Raw genomic sequence first — 15,796 nt, forward strand, 5'->3', positions numbered from 1 at the left:
TCAAATCAAAACTTTGATAATATGTTCTATTTTCAATTCATTGTGTATTACATCTTTTTTTCCTCTTCTATTTTTTGGCTTTCTAATTTATGATTCTCTATTTGCATCTTTTATACCTTATTTATTATAGTCCCATAAAATGTTACTTTGAGAGTAGTGGTTTAAGGCAAAAGAGCAAAGTTTTAACATAATCTAGGTCTTACTTTGTAATAAAGACTTTGTTGTATATGTGTAGAACAGAAGGTTATATGATATCAAGAACGCTGTTGTATGCCCTTTTTGTTAGCTACTGTAACCTAAACTTACAGTTCCTCCTTGTCAAACATATTTTTGGGTACCAAAGTAAGTCTAAATGGCATTGATTAGGTAATATTTTTCTTTCTACTCTATCTCCCTTCACCAAAGAATGAAAGTAGGGAATAAAAACAGCACATTCAGTTATCTACCAGGTTTTGTTAGCTTGCCGGGCAGTTAGAGGAAGGGAGGTTTTGGTTTGTTTGTGGGGTAATCTCATGGGGAAGTACTGGAACATCCTGGAAGGAGGACTGTTAGACCATAATATTGATCTTTTTGTCTAGGAGAGGAACTTGTGGCACTGACAGCAGCTGTACCTTTTCTCTAGCTGTAGCGTTTGTTCTGTACTGGTTGTTGTTAGTTCCTCTGTAATAGAGATGGACAGACTTAATCCTGTCTTTGTATTTGTATTCTGTGAAAATAAATGCTTAGAGAAACACTTTCTCTATGTGAGAGTCCTTTGTCAGACTGAAAAGACTGGAGAGTAGCACTTGTGCAGAGAGCAGGTCAGACTACTGAGTTTCCATAGAGGGGGTTTTAGCAGTATGTGCAAAACACTGTACTCCTCAAGAAATGACTTTCTAGTGAGACAGTGAATACACTTTTCATTGAGATCTTGGTTTCTTCAACTCTGCACCCTTAATAATTGGGTGTATGTAGGACATTTTGTAGGAATGTGTCCATTTTCTACTTAGGTTTAATCTTTTGGGTAAATAAATTCTGTACGTGGAGTATGGTTTACCAAGGGGATAAAAATTAATTTAAGACTAATTGCAGTTCCATCATATATACTAGGAATCTGTATCTCTACATTCATGTATTTTGAGATGATGTATGTTTCTGTGCTTACTTGATTTCAGACCTTTTTTCTTTATTAATTCACAGACTCTTTTGACAGTTTTATGTATCTTCATTCATCATGGCATGAGGAAATATTTAGAATTAAGGAAGTGATTAGTTTATAAGTCCCAGAATACTTTTTGCAAAAGAAGTGTGAACCAGAAAAGGTAGATTTGTGACATTAAAGAAACTATAACTTTACCACATGTTACAAGCTTATACTTAGAATGGCAGTCATGCTTCCCTCACTGATAACCCTAACTCAGTGACATTGATACAGTTAGACTATAAGTGATTCCTTTTGTGAGCATAATTTAATTTTCCTTCCATTGAAGAAATGTATTTGACATGGTAAAGGAAGGTGCTTTAAGAAATAAGTGTAAAATTAGTGTTAACTAGAAGAGTAGAAAGAATGCAGAGGAGTAGGTATGTCCTATAACTTGAAAACTCCTGGCGCGGAGACTTGATTAGATTGAATGCTGTGGGGGGAAAAAGAAGAATATAATTCGCCATTGAATATTTTGTAGAGATGCCTTTTTACTGGCCACATAAAAGCAAGGCAGTGATTTTTTTTTTTTTTAGAACCTAGTTTGTTTTCATCTTTATTGAAAATTTTTTTGTTCTTAATTGAAAGGTCTTTTTTTTTTTTAATATTTTTAATGTTTGTTTATTTTTGAGAGTGAAACAGAGCAGGAGGGAGAGCATGAGTGGGGATTGGGGCAGAGAGAGAGAGGGAGACAGAATTTGAAGCAGGCTCCAGGCTCTGAGCTGTCAACACAAAGTCCCATGCAGGGCTCAAACCCACAAACCATGAGATCATTACCTGAGCCAAAGTTGGACACAACCAACTGAGCCACACAGGCGCCCTGAAAGGTCTTTAATATATCTAATACTGAAATTTAAAATTAAGTTCAGAGTAGTCAGTATATAAGATAGTTGAGCTCCCAAAACTGAAATAATTTACTATCAAAAATAAAAACCAAAAATAAGTAAGGAAGAGCACCTGGATGGTTCAGTTGGTTAAGCATCAGACTCCTGGGTCTGACTCATGTCATGATCTCACATTTTTTGAGATCCAGCCCAGAGTCAGGCTCTCTGCTGACAGTATGGAGCCTGCTTGGGATTCTCTCTCTCCCTCTCAGCCCCTTCCCTGCTTGTTTCCTCTCTCAGAATAAACTTCAAGTAAGTAAGTAAATACAAACATACATACATAAAGAGACTCTTCAGACATTCTTTAGTCCTTAGGGTGCTTGGTGAAAAATGATTAAGTAAAAGTAATATTAATAATAATAGCTATCATTTACTATGTGCTGGGCACTGTACTCAATCCTTTGCTATGTTTTTTAATGTTCTTAAATTTCCTTGAGGTTGCATTACATCAATACACCAACTCGTAGGGAAAATCACATATTTACAATATTGAGTATTCTAGACACAAACATAGTATATCCCTCCATTAATTTAAGCCTTTTAAAAGTTCTGTCCATTTTTTTTTTTTTAACTAAACCATAAGCTTTATTCAAATTTCACCAGATGTTCACTTAATATCCCCTTTCTATTCCAGGATCCCATACTGCATTTATTTTTTTTTTCATTTTTCATTTTAATTTTTTCCTTCTTATTTTAATTTAAATTTTAGTTAACATATAGTGCAGTGTTGGTTTCAGGAGAAGAATTCAGTGATTCATCTCTTACATACAACACCCAGTGCTCATTGTGACAAGTGCCGTCCTTAGTACCCATGTAACCCAACTTTCACCCACCTCCCTCCATCAACCAATAGTTTGTTCTCTATCTACTCAGTCCTTTATATATGCATTTTATTTTATCTTTTTATTTCATAAAAAAGACTTATTTTGTATGTGGTCTTTTTATTTCCATGTTTTATGGAAAAATAGATAAAGAAGGGCCGGAACCCAGATCCATCTGATCCTCCAGGGCTGGAGATCATACCCATTTGGGGTTTCTTATGGCACACATTGTTGCTTTATAAAAGTCAATACAGTGCCAAAACAGAAGTCCAGCTTCTTTTCCTTTTTACTATTTTCATCTCTTTCATGGCTTTCCACAGGTTTACATAACTCTTCAGAGTTACCTTGATGTGTACTGGTGGCTAATTTATTTTGGTTGGCTAGCATAAGAGCTTTTTAAGACCTAGGTTAGACGTCTAAACTCTTTATGGGCCAGTGGCTAAACGGCATTGATCACAAGAGGAATCTGTCGTAGCTCAGGAGAGTTAGCCCATATGTATGACACCACCAGAGTTCACTATATTATGGTTTCTGTTTTGGGAATTATGTAATGGTCTGAGAAAGCTGTCTCTGTTGTGTTAACCGGAGAGAACTTGTCATTTTTGTGAACTTTTTGTAATAATGTTCATCTGTCATATATGGCTTTCTAATTCATTATTCAAGAGACTGGTCTAGGCAATTATAGAAGATAAAGAGATTTTCTTAGAAATTTAGAATGTAGGGATGTCATTAAGCTTTAGTCACAAATAGCTTCTGCAGTACCAACCATAAAGAAATAATATAGAGGAAAGACAAAAACTGAAAACAATCATGTGAAGGACAGAAGTAGACATGACTGAGAAGATACTGTTGATTAGGTACACTTTTGAAAATCTAATTTTTACTTTCTGGATCTTATTTTTCTTACTGCCTTAGGTTTTTAAATGTGCTTCATATCTTATTCTCACTCCCCCTTTTTTCTGATACAGATCATATAGGATAAGTATGTTTCTTACTTTGCCTAGAAGAAATTCTTCCAGCATACCATTAGGATACATGTTTGAGCTAAACTGATTTGGAGGGGAAAGTTGAAGTTACTATTTTCTTTGTAAGATACCCACCATTATGATTTATGTTATCTTCGATGTTAGCAAAGCATGTTGTTTTCTGTAGTGTTTCCTTTATAAGCAACTATAATTCTTTTTACTCAAATTCTGTCTATATGAAGCAGTTCGTAAATCTTATATTGTGAACCAGTTGGACGTAGTGGTTTTAAACCCACTCGTGCACTTCGCTGTAGTTTGATACAGAAATCTTCTGGATTTTCAGCATGGAGTGGGGAAAGAAACCCTGATTACAATTCTCTTTCTCCATTTAAATTTCTCCATTTTTTTTTTTTGTTTGTTTTGTTTTGGCTATTTTTCTCAACTGTCAGTGGAATTATTGTCTTCCTGTCTCCATATTCAGGTAGTGTCAGTGGCTGAGTATCACCGCAGGATCGATGCTCTAAATACTGAAGAACTGCGCACACTCTGCAGACGTCTCCAGGTGCCCCATTCAGTAGTTTAAACCCCTCCGGAGATTGAACACTCCCTGTTTTTAGTGTCTTTCGTCAGGGCAAATCCCATTTTTAAAGGATTTGTTTTGACTGCAGCACTAAAATAACCCATCAGAAAATTCCTTTTTGTATTAAAGAGTATAGTTTTGTCTTGAAGAGCTTTAGGATTATCTTTTCTGTCATCTTTTCACTTTAAAAACATTCAGAGGAATTTTCTGTCACTGTAGAACTGTTCTTACTACTGTGTGTTTCTTAGAGCAATGAGGAGTGTTCATTTAGTTTTAACATTGGAAGAATGTTTTGGGTTTGAGATTGAATCTTTATTAAACAGAATCTGAAAGATGAGGTACTATTGGAAAATTTAAAAACCTTTAATGAATAGCAAGGCTTAAATATTTTCTCTTCCTCAAGTCTATTTCAGTTGTATCAACCCCACATCAAATATTTTAATGAGATAAATTGTTTTTCTTGAAGAACTGCTGGTTGGTATTAGAAATACTTTGGAATAGTATACTCTTGGCATCAGAACTAGATAAATTTTTTAAAGTTCCATGAATTAATCTTTGTGATTTTTTTTATAAACAAGAGAGTGATACAATTGAACTCATTTTTCAGTTTTGTGTATTATTGTGTGCTTTCTTCTTAACGAAATATACTTTCATGGCTGTGCTAGAACTACTGAGTTTTTTTCTTTTAATGCTTCTCATGCTGCTTTGGATTTTTTAAAACTTTTCACATCATCATTAAAATAAGGGTAAAACATGATGATGTGAAAGATTTAATATAATTTAACTTCTCATCAAAAAACAATACAGTGCTAGGACATGTATTGGTTGAAAATATACGCTATTTAGGTTTGGTAAGAAATCTAAAAGGAACAAAATAATTTAGCAAGATTTCATTCTTAATGGAATCACAGTCGCTGTGCATTGCTGCATTTTAGTTATCTGCTCCAAAAGAATTCTGTTTTCAATTTAAAATTTTCATCAGTAATAATTATGGTTTATATCTTTTATTTTCTAATGTTACTGTGTTTTATATATTAAAATTAATATGAAAAAGTGTCAACAGAATAAATTGTAGAGGAGTTTGCTTTGAGTTAATCAACATTTTTATCATTTTAAGAATATCAGCTCTTGTCTGTCAAGCAAAAGCATATATTCTTTTGTAATGCATCAAATTCATCTAATTTTAAAATACGGTTATGAAAAAACTTGTAAATTTATTGTGCGGTAAAACTAGATTTAAAAAGCAGTGTTTAGAAAGTGAAAATGAGACAATTTTAAAAATAATGGTAACTTTGTCAATGAAGTGAATAAATCCATGCATTCACACATACTGAGAAAAAGTTATATTTTTTCTTGTACTATTCTTTAAAATTTTGGCACCCAGAAAGCTTCCTTAATTACTTTTGACAAACTTTATGTTTGCCATGGAAAAAAAAAATCCCACTTATTTTAAGTAGCATAGATTAATAGCAAGCTAGCTTATTCACTTTTGCCCTTCAGTAGCAAAATTAAAGTGTGCATGTGACTTTTCATTTTACACAGAAATATGGATGTTAATCATTATCTATCCATCATAGGGTAGATGAGAAAATATCTGCTTATAGTTAAAAAAAATCCTTTTCTACATTGGGTATGCCATTGTTATTACATGGAGTATCCTTTGCCTTCTAAAATCCTAAATTAAAGTTTTAGCCCCCATTTTTAAGGTGCAAAGTTTTATTTTTCTCAAAAGGCAGAAATTTTTTAATGCATGTTGTAATTTTATATTAACATGCTGCTGCTGTTTACTTCTTTAGATTACTACAAGAGAAGACATAAGTTCAAAGCAGATTGCTCCAGTGAAAGCAGACCTGGAGTCTGAATCTTTTCGACCAAACCTAAGTGATCCCAGTGAACTCTTACTGCCAGATCAAATTGAAAAGGTATGACGTACCCACATATGTGCATTTCTGGTTATATACCTATAGAGTGAAGGAGCCTCTTTTCAGTTGTTTTCAAAACTAAAGAAGCAGGGTTATTGCTATTAGTCTTCCTTTCCCAGGAAGAAAATGTAAACAAAATATAGCAGCTAGTGTAATAGAAGATATTAGGAGCAGACATTAAAATAAACAGTAGCAATTTAGATGAGGCACTGTAATAGCCAAAATTTAATTTCAGATTGTGCACTAGTTAATTGCTTTCTGTGATTATCTCCTATAATTGTTTGCAGCACCTATACAGGTTGGATACTCTTACTGTGTACATTTTATATGTGAAGACATGTAAGCATAAAGAGATTTAGTAACTTGTCCAGAGTCACACAGCTATAAAATGTTGAAGTTTGATTTCTATCTCCAATAGTCTGTCTCTAGAGCCTGTTATTTGAGAGGTTATTAATAATTAAGCTAATAGTCCATTTAGAACTTTTTTTTTTAATACAGAGGGCACAAACAATAAGTAATCCCTGTTTCTTGTCTCTCTTCTAATCCTTGTCCGTTCCTGGCGACAGTTAATATTTCATGCTGAGAAATACATAGTTATTCTTCAAACATCTCTGAGTCTTTGAGGATATACTGTTTATTTTTGTAGCCTACTTTTTATGAAGTACCATGAAATTGCAGCTGGCATTAGTATTCTGAACATTGACAATTAGTTAGCAAGTTAAATGTTAATGTTTTAATTTTCAAAGCTTACCAAGCATCTTCCACCAAGAACAATTGGCTATCCATGGACTCTTGTTTATGGCACCGGGAAGCATGGCACAAGCTTGAAGACCCTTTATCGAACAATGACAGGTTTAGACACCCCAGTGCTGATGGTGATTAAAGACAGTGATGGGCAGGTATGAAAAAGTCACTACGTAGACACCTTACCCTTTAAGAGATTATAATAATAGTAACTTTTAATATTTTTTATAAAAATAACTTTTATTAGTACATTTTATTGAGTTTAACTGATAATTATTGAATACTTCTAATATACAAGGCATTGCTGAGTGCTACAGAGGATAGATATGAGCACAAATAGTTAAAGGGATTATAGTCTGGTAGAAAAGAACATGTAAGTATACCAGTATCTCCTTGGACAAGCAAAATATGATGCCACGTGTAGTAAGAACCTAGAGAAAGCAAAAGGAGTGTGTAGAGTTAGGGTTGTTCATATCTATTTGGACAAGATAAGAATGAAGTTTGTGGAAAGGGTGAAAATTGACACAGTCTTCTTGAAGCATAGGTAAACTTTTGAAAATTGAAGATAATTGTGTGAGGGTGATACCAAGAACAAGACCATAGATAAGCAAGAGAAATACTGGTTTGTTCCTGAAATAGCAAGGGGTCAATTACTAGGATTGGAGAACAATGAGAGGATGAAATAGCAATATTAATTTAAAAAACAAGGCACTACTACTGACCCCTTAATTGTGCTTTTATGCACACTTGATTAATCACTTGATATGCATTGTCTTACTTAGTCATCAGAGCCCTAGGAGATTGATACTTTTATCATCACAGTTTTAAAGAAAAGTTAACTATGACTAAAAGAATTTCATCAACTTCCCCAAAGTTATACACCCAATGAAAGGTAATTGCAGCATGAAAATGAACTATTACTACCTGCCGTAGCATAGATGAGTATCACAAACATAATGAGTTAAGAATCAGACACTGAAGAGTAATGTTCTTATTATTCCATTTAAAGAAAGTTCATAAATGGACCAAACAAATCTGTGGTATTCAGGCTAGTAGCTTCCTTTGGGCAATGGGGGTGGTACTGCACAGGAGGCACAAACACACCTTGTGAAGTGCTTATGTTCTGTTTCTTGGTCTAAATGAAGAAGTTAAATGGGACTTTGCTTTGTGACAATTCCATGTTGAGCTGTGTGTTTATATTTGTATAATGTACACCTTTCAATAAGAAAGTCTGTTTTAAAAATTAAGACTGTAGGGGCGCCTGGGTGGCTCAGTCGGTTGAGCATCCGACTTCAGCTCAGGTCATGATCTCACAGTTTGTGAGTTCAAACCCCGCGTCAGGCTCTGTGCTGTCAGCTCAGATCCTGGAGCCTGCTTCAGATTCTGTGTGTTCTTCTTTCTCTGCCCCTCCCCCACTTATGCTCTGTCTCTCTCTGTCTCTTAAAAATAAATAAATGTAAAAAAACAAATTTTTTTTAAATTAAGACTGTAAAAGATTATCAGGGGAGACAGTGACTATAGAAATCACCTATAAATGGGTGCCTGGGTGGCTCAGTCGGTTAAGCATCCGACTCTTGATTTCGGCTTAGGTCACTATGTTGTGGTTTGTTAGATCAAGCCCCACGTCTGGCTCAGGGCTGACAGAGCAGATCCTGCTTAGGATTCTCTCTCCTTCTCTCTCCGCCCCTCCCCTGCTTGCACATGTGTACTACCTATCTCTCTCTCTCTCTCTCAAAATAAATATTTTTTTTTTTAAAGAAATCATCCATAAAACTCTCTACCTTCCCATTTTATGATGTGGAAACTTAGACCCAGAGCACTGAAATTACTTGTCCAGGTTTCCTATTCACTCATTCTTTTTTTAGGTTATTTTACTATGTGTCTTGTACTGTGTAAGAGCAGCATAGCATTACAGGTCCAAGCAATTCAGACCCAGGGCCTTCCTTCATGGAATTTATGGCCTGATGAAGACAAAAGTAGCATACCTTGTGAGTAGCAGAAGGTTTACCTGTACTGAAGGGTTTTTGCCTTCCTAAGTGCTATATGTAATACCACTGAATTGTGTTATCCTTATTGTACATGTATCGTGCATGTAAGTTCTCCTGAAATATGATAATCACTTTTTAAGATTTTTTAATTGTTATTATAAGCATCTTTTTAAGATTTCAAAACTAGGAAAAATTTCCTATTGAGAAGCTGATATGCTTTGTACTTGGCAATAATGCAAATTTTGTAACAGCTGATCATGTTTCCCTTTTTAAGTAGAAATAGATAAAAACTATATTACATTTCTGGGTTGTTTTTTTTTTTTTTTGCATTTTACTTAAACATAAATAATGAAATCATGCTTAATGAAACAAATTTAATAATTGTGTCATTGAACATGCCTTTTTTTAATCCTAAGGTCTTTGGTGCATTAGCATCTGAGCCATTTAAAGTGAGTGATGGCTTTTATGGTACTGGAGAGACCTTTGTTTTTACATTCTGTCCAGAGTTTGAGGTAAGGACAATTATTCCAATATTCAGTGTATAAAAAGAACATGCACCTTGGAGTCGTACACACTTGCATTTGACTCTCATCTCTGCCTTTTACTAAATAAATATAACAGCACTTTTTGACCATTTGAGGTTCACCTATCCATAGATAGAATGGGGATCATAAAATGTAACAGGATGGTTTGAAAATTTAATGAGAGTCATACATACAACACTTGGCATAGTGCCCAACACACATCATAGTCTCAGTAAGGACTATGTATATACATCATTGTTACTATTCTGAATTGCCGTTGTGAAATTCTTAAAAACTTCTAAATGACTAAGTTTCATGGTGTATGTATTAAAAACTTAAAATATAATTTGATTTTAAATCAAAAGTGATTACATGACTTCTTTTTCATTATTATGGCTTGAGTAACTTAAATTGAATGCATTCCAATGCCAGTAAGGTCTAAAATGTAAAGATATACATGAATTTTAGTGAATATGTTGAGTGCTTAAAACATTGCATACAATTGTAGCATCTTAGGTCATTAAATAAAGTTCATGTCAAACCTTTCCTAACAGATGAAATTATAATCTTGAAAAAGGTAACCAACACAGCTGATTAAAAAAAAAAAAAAAGTGGTCTTTAGAAACATTTTTAATAATGAACAAAATAGAAAGGGTATGATTAACCCATGCTTCCATTCCGTCATACCAACCGATGCCTACAGCTACCTGGAAGCTTATCGTTGTTACAGATTTTTTTAAGGTTCACTTATGCTTGTTCTCAAATCTTTTTATGCTGTTTCTACCTGATAATAATAATATAATTAATTAGATGTTACAGAACTATGAAAAAGTGAATGTTAAAGTCAAAACTGTAATAAATAGGAAAAACTTGATAAAGGTGACATACTAGAAATTGCTGTTGTGTTAAGTTTAGGTAAAAGTCACATGAAAGTTTATTTATTAAAAAATATTTAAGAATATCGACATCTGGAAATTTTCCCCTCAGATTTCTTACGTGTTTTTATGTTCTTACTGCTCTTAAAAAAAATTGAAACTAGAGAGGCAACTGGGAGGCTCAGTCTGTTAAGCATCTGACTCTTGATTTTGACTTAGGTCATAATCTCATGGTTCATGGAATCGAGCCCCACATCAGGCTCCACACTGACAGCATGGAGCCTGCTTGGGATTCTCTGTCTCCCCCTCTCTCTTCCCCTCCCTCACATGCTCTCTCTCAAAATAAATAAATAAAATTGAAACTAGAAATCATAAACATATGTAATGGGCTTATATAAGAGTGATGGTAGGCAAATCTGTATCCAAAAAAAAGACCTTGGCCTTGTATCATAGTATTATCAAATTAATGTACATTTGTTTTAATGTTTAAATAAAAGTTAATGGCATCTAAGGACGCCAGGGTGACTCAGTTGGTTAAGTGTCCCAACGCTTGATTTTGGCTTAGGTTGTGATCTCACAGTTAGATTCATGAGATTGAGCCTCAAGTCAGGCTCTGCACTGATAGCACAGAGCCTGCTTTGGATTCTTTCTCTTTGCTACTCCCCTGCCCATGCTTGCTTGCTGTCTCTCTCAAAATAAATTTTAAAAGAAGTTAATGGCATCTTAATCAGTTTTTCTTAACTGATTTTTCTACTTCAGCTTTTTTCGATAACCATCCGATTCTTGATGGACACATAGAAAAGAGAAGTATGTGTAAAGAGATAATATGATTTGAGGAATTAGAAATGAAGATTATGTGCTTTTAAATTTAGTCCTATGAACACTGAAGCCCAAAGCACCGGGCCCTTCTGCCCAATTTTCTGTTCTTGTTATTATTCTTCTTACTGTCAGTCTAGGCTTTGTTAATTATTTGGGGTTTAGGAGAACTAACTCTGTATAGTCACCATTTTCATCCACATATTTAAAGCTTTCTTTTTATTTACGTAGGTCTTTAAGTGGACAGGAGATAATATGTTTTTTATCAAAGGAGACATGGATTCACTAGCTTTTGGTGGTGGAGGGTAAGTCTTGTGAACATTTTACCATGAGATTTTTAAAGAAACTTTATTCATTTGTGTTATTTATCAAATCCATTATCTTTGGAACGTTTTGGGATTAGAGCATAGTCTGTATATTATGACTAAGAAAATATATTTACAAGAAGGTGCTTAAGTAGTATTTGAAGCTCTTGATAAAATATTTGTTTATTCAGTTTAAAATGCTGTTTAGTTGATTCCCTCCTTGGTATTTGAAAGTGAAATACCTTAGACTTTCTCAGATTAAAAAACGAAAACAAAAAAAACATGGTATGTTGTTTCTCCCAATGTATAAAAAAAGTTCCAAATGTTTTCTTCTACCCTGGGAGACTATTTGGATTAATACGTCAGAGAATAGTAGAAATTTGTTCTCCTACAAAAGATTTGTGAAATTCCTCCAGATTTTCAGGATTTGTTTTCTTACTCGTTTTGTTTTTAACAGTATGAGTCAGTCAGTTATTTGATTTGATTCTTTTGCGTAGCAAGCACTGTGAGAACTTCTGTTTACTTATTCTGGGATCCCACCTTCATTCAGTCTTTACAGTGTTTTTGAAGGTCGCTTGCTCTTCCTCCAGGCCTAGACTTTTCGGATAGTGCTTAGTAGCAAACGCCAGCTCCTTCCTTTGGTATTTCTCTCTGTCCTTCAGGATCAGACATAAAGTATGCTAATTAATTCCCAAACATAAAGTACTATTTATTTGTTTTGCACAGCTGAGAATATATAATAATAATTTATTCAGGCTGCAGAATCTTGTTAGCCTGTAAGAATATTCATTATCCTGGGTGGTTCAAATAAATTCTCTTACAACTTCTCTATAGATAGGTATTTGGAAGACAGGATTTCAGTGATTAAAAAATAACCATGGTTATCATAGCCTTCTCTGAAGGACATAACCAGGTAACTAAAAACCATGTTATTTTTAGTTGTTGCATCAACGTATGTTTATATGTTCCAGTTGCACTTTTTTTTTTTTTTTTGGTTGAGTGCAGGCAGTCATTCAGCCCCACCCCAAAGGGTAGTCTTAATGTGATTCAGTTAGCTCTCCAGGAAGGCCTTACAAGCAAATGGCTGATATTTTAAAGCTGCTAAGTGTGCCTCCAATCTTTGAAAATAACATAATATCATTAGATTTTTGCTAGAACTTGATTTTGATTATTCCACATGATTACAACAAGCTAAAGTAAACACTGAGTCATTTGGTAACAAATTAAGACAAGTTTACACTCTTTAGAGAAGGAGAGTACAGGCTCAGAAACCTGGAGCTACAGGGACTTGGTACACCAGAATTTCAAACAGGAGCCCCAAAGAAATCTAAATCATGACATGGTGGACTTAAATGCAGGCTTTGGAGTTAGACTGACCTGATTTGGATTCTGGTTTCAACATATATCACCCATGGGACCTTGAGCAAACTCAAGTCTAAAGTTTCCTCAGCTGTGAATTGGAGACTGAACTCTCAACGTTAACCACACATTTTATGTTAGATGATAGGGAGTATTCATGTTAAATATTTAACTTACGTCAAATACATTAAAACTATATAGCAAAGAGAAACGCATAGTACCAGGCAAAGAAAGAGAGGCACGTGTCTTAAAAAGCTGATTCTATGTGAAGTTAATTTTAGAGGATTCATTTTATTACTTGATCTGTATAGTAAGTGATTTTATAATAGGATGTGAACAAAACAAAATTGCCTTGTACCAGTGTGGAAAGGAGTATGAAAGTGTTTTAAGAAATTGATGGTCTTAGAGTTGTTGAATATTGAAACGTCTCATTTAAATTATTATTTTACAACCTCTGCAGTAATTATTGTATAACTTAGGGCATAAGTATTAAGAGATTATTGTTAAAACTATTTTCTTTTATATATTGCAGGGGAGAATTTGCCCTTTGGCTTGATGGAGATCTCTACCATGGAAGAAGCCATTCTTGTAAAACATTTGGGAATCATACACTTTCTAAGAAGGAAGATTTCTTTATCCAAGACATTGAAATCTGGGCTTTTGAATAAATGTAATGCTGTCTTAGCAGGATATTGGCCCAAACCTGACATGGACAAGCATTGTTTGGAAAGTTCAAGAAGCAATACAACGTAACATGTCACTCGTGCTTTAAAATTAATTGTATCACCATTTATTACAGCTCTAATTTTGGAATTTATTTTTAAAATCATGTTTCTGTCCCAGGGTTTTTCAGGTTTAGACCATGATGTGGGTCCACACAGTATAACAGCTTGGGTTTTGTCAGAATTTTGGCAGCATTTTGATCATAGTGACCACCTCATCTACCATCCGTGTTATCTCAGTCTCCTAATAGGATGGTGCTTTTTTTGGACCTATTTTGGTTTATTGTTTTTAAAACTATGTTGATTGTTTTACTAGAGGAGTCTAATTGGAGCATTGAGAGAATGAAGATTAGATAATGCTGTGAGATATATCTGTGACATTGGCACAGGTGACTTTTGGACATGCTCAACTTAGTCATCCTTATGAAGGAAAAAAGAACACATGCCAAAATTATGCATATTCCATAAACCACTGAGTTCTAATTTTAATTCACACTACTACAGCATTCTCTTTATTAATTTTGCAGGTATTCTCAATTTCATTTTAATAAAAATGAAATTTGAGGAGAATTCTGATTGTGATAGACCACAATGCACATGATCTGCAGGTTTGGGCATATGCTTTCATGATTGAATTATCTGATGAAAAGTTATAAAATACAAAGGAGAATGAGAACTTGATGATTCTACTGGATTTAATATATCAAGCAAGAAAATATACTATTTGCATATTTGTAGCTTAGCAGGGCATTATAAGTACAAAAACTATGAAACAGATGCATATTCCTTCAACATATTGTGTCAGCTATACTGTTTTATAGTTCCATTGTTTTAGCCTTGTTGCACACCACCTCCCAAAATATAGGTTCTTGTTCAAATGGAAAAAAAAGTGTGTTTTTCTGAGTGGTATATGTTATTAACTACCATTAGCATTTGCTGTTATAAAAGGGCAATGATTATAGTAGACAATATTGTAACTCAGTAGACTTGTTGAATATGCAAATTTACTGTCAAGTGACCTCAAAAAAAAAAAAAAGATAGAATATACTAGTAGTTCTTATCCTCTTTTGTAGGAAACCAATAATATGCCATTGTGGCGGTCATTCATCAGTTAATTTCAAAGCTTCATGTTATGCAAAAAAAAAAAAAAAAATCCTGCTGTTATACATGTGACAGTGACCTTGTGCTGAAATTTCAGCTATTCCAGATAAACCGTGTATATTATCTTGTAAATTAATGTTTAAAGGTAGTTTTGTTCTTATAGAAAGTGTCGATTGCCAGGTTGCTTATAGCACTTTAAATTATTCTAAAAAGGAAATTATAAGCCAAATATGTTGGCTTTAGTAGTTTTAGTTGTATAGGACTTGAATATATTTAGATCTTTTGAAAGTTTAGATAATTATCTAAAGAAAGCATAATACTAATGGGAAAGAAAATCTGATCTATTTAATATGCTATCGCTGAATATGAATAGAAATGTGGGCATCATTTCCTTGTGTATGTAAAGCTCTCTCATAAGTTAGTAACAGTATATACATTAAATGTTTACAGTATAGAGAATTGTAAATAAATATATCGTTTTCTCCCTTGGTCTTCCACAGCAGTATTATTGTCTTTGTGGAGTTGACTAATCATTTAAAAAAAGAAAATCCTGTATTGGATTTCAATTATAATAAGGTCATAGTGGTGTATACCAAATAAAATTAAATACATAAATACAAATTCGAGTTTGGATTTATTGAATAATCAAGTTGCTTTCATATCTAAGGAATCTTTGATTAAACATACTGCTGTGGTTCATGTGTAAAACCTGCTTCTAGCAGCTTGGGGTGGTGGTAGTGACAGTGGTAATGGTAATAGTGATAGAAGGATGCATTTAGTAGAGAGAACAGCATAGTTTAAAAAATGAAGAAGTGAGAGGGCACTTGACATGTGAAGAAGTGTAAGTCATTTGATATTTTTAAATTATGTTTTCTCTTTTGGTGGGGAGTGCATAGCAAGGTAAGACTAATGCCATAAAGAGTTCTGTTGTGTGCAACTCCAAGAATTTAGATTTTGTTTTTTTATCTCATAGGAGCAACTAAGAAAATATGAGTGGAGGAATGACACAA

General features: G+C 33.9%; 1 protein-coding gene across 11 annotated transcripts in view; it reads left to right on the plus strand.

The window, feature by feature from the left end:
• Window positions 1–15,283, plus strand: part of OXR1 (oxidation resistance 1) — a 362,974-nt gene extending 347,691 nt beyond the window's left edge. For 8 of the 11 annotated variants that reach the window (XM_042924407.1, XM_042924409.1, XM_042924414.1 and 5 more), the window contains 6 exons: window positions 4,332–4,412; window positions 6,227–6,352; window positions 7,099–7,251; window positions 9,501–9,596; window positions 11,531–11,604; window positions 13,496–15,283. In XM_042924407.1, the coding sequence (XP_042780341.1) occupies window positions 4,332–4,412; window positions 6,227–6,352; window positions 7,099–7,251; window positions 9,501–9,596; window positions 11,531–11,604; window positions 13,496–13,631 (666 nt within the window). In that variant the 3' untranslated portion in view covers window positions 13,632–15,283. The remainder of the gene's footprint in view (window positions 1–4,331; window positions 4,413–6,226; window positions 6,353–7,098; window positions 7,252–9,500; window positions 9,597–11,530; window positions 11,605–13,495) is intronic. The other 3 variants (XM_042924410.1, XM_042924411.1, XM_042924416.1) reach the window with 1 other exon arrangement.
• Window positions 15,284–15,796: the final 513 nt, after the last annotated feature.

This window comes from Panthera leo, chromosome F2 (genome assembly GCF_018350215.1).
Source record: "Panthera leo isolate Ple1 chromosome F2, P.leo_Ple1_pat1.1, whole genome shotgun sequence".
NCBI classification, from domain to species: Eukaryota; Metazoa; Chordata; class Mammalia; order Carnivora; family Felidae; genus Panthera; species Panthera leo.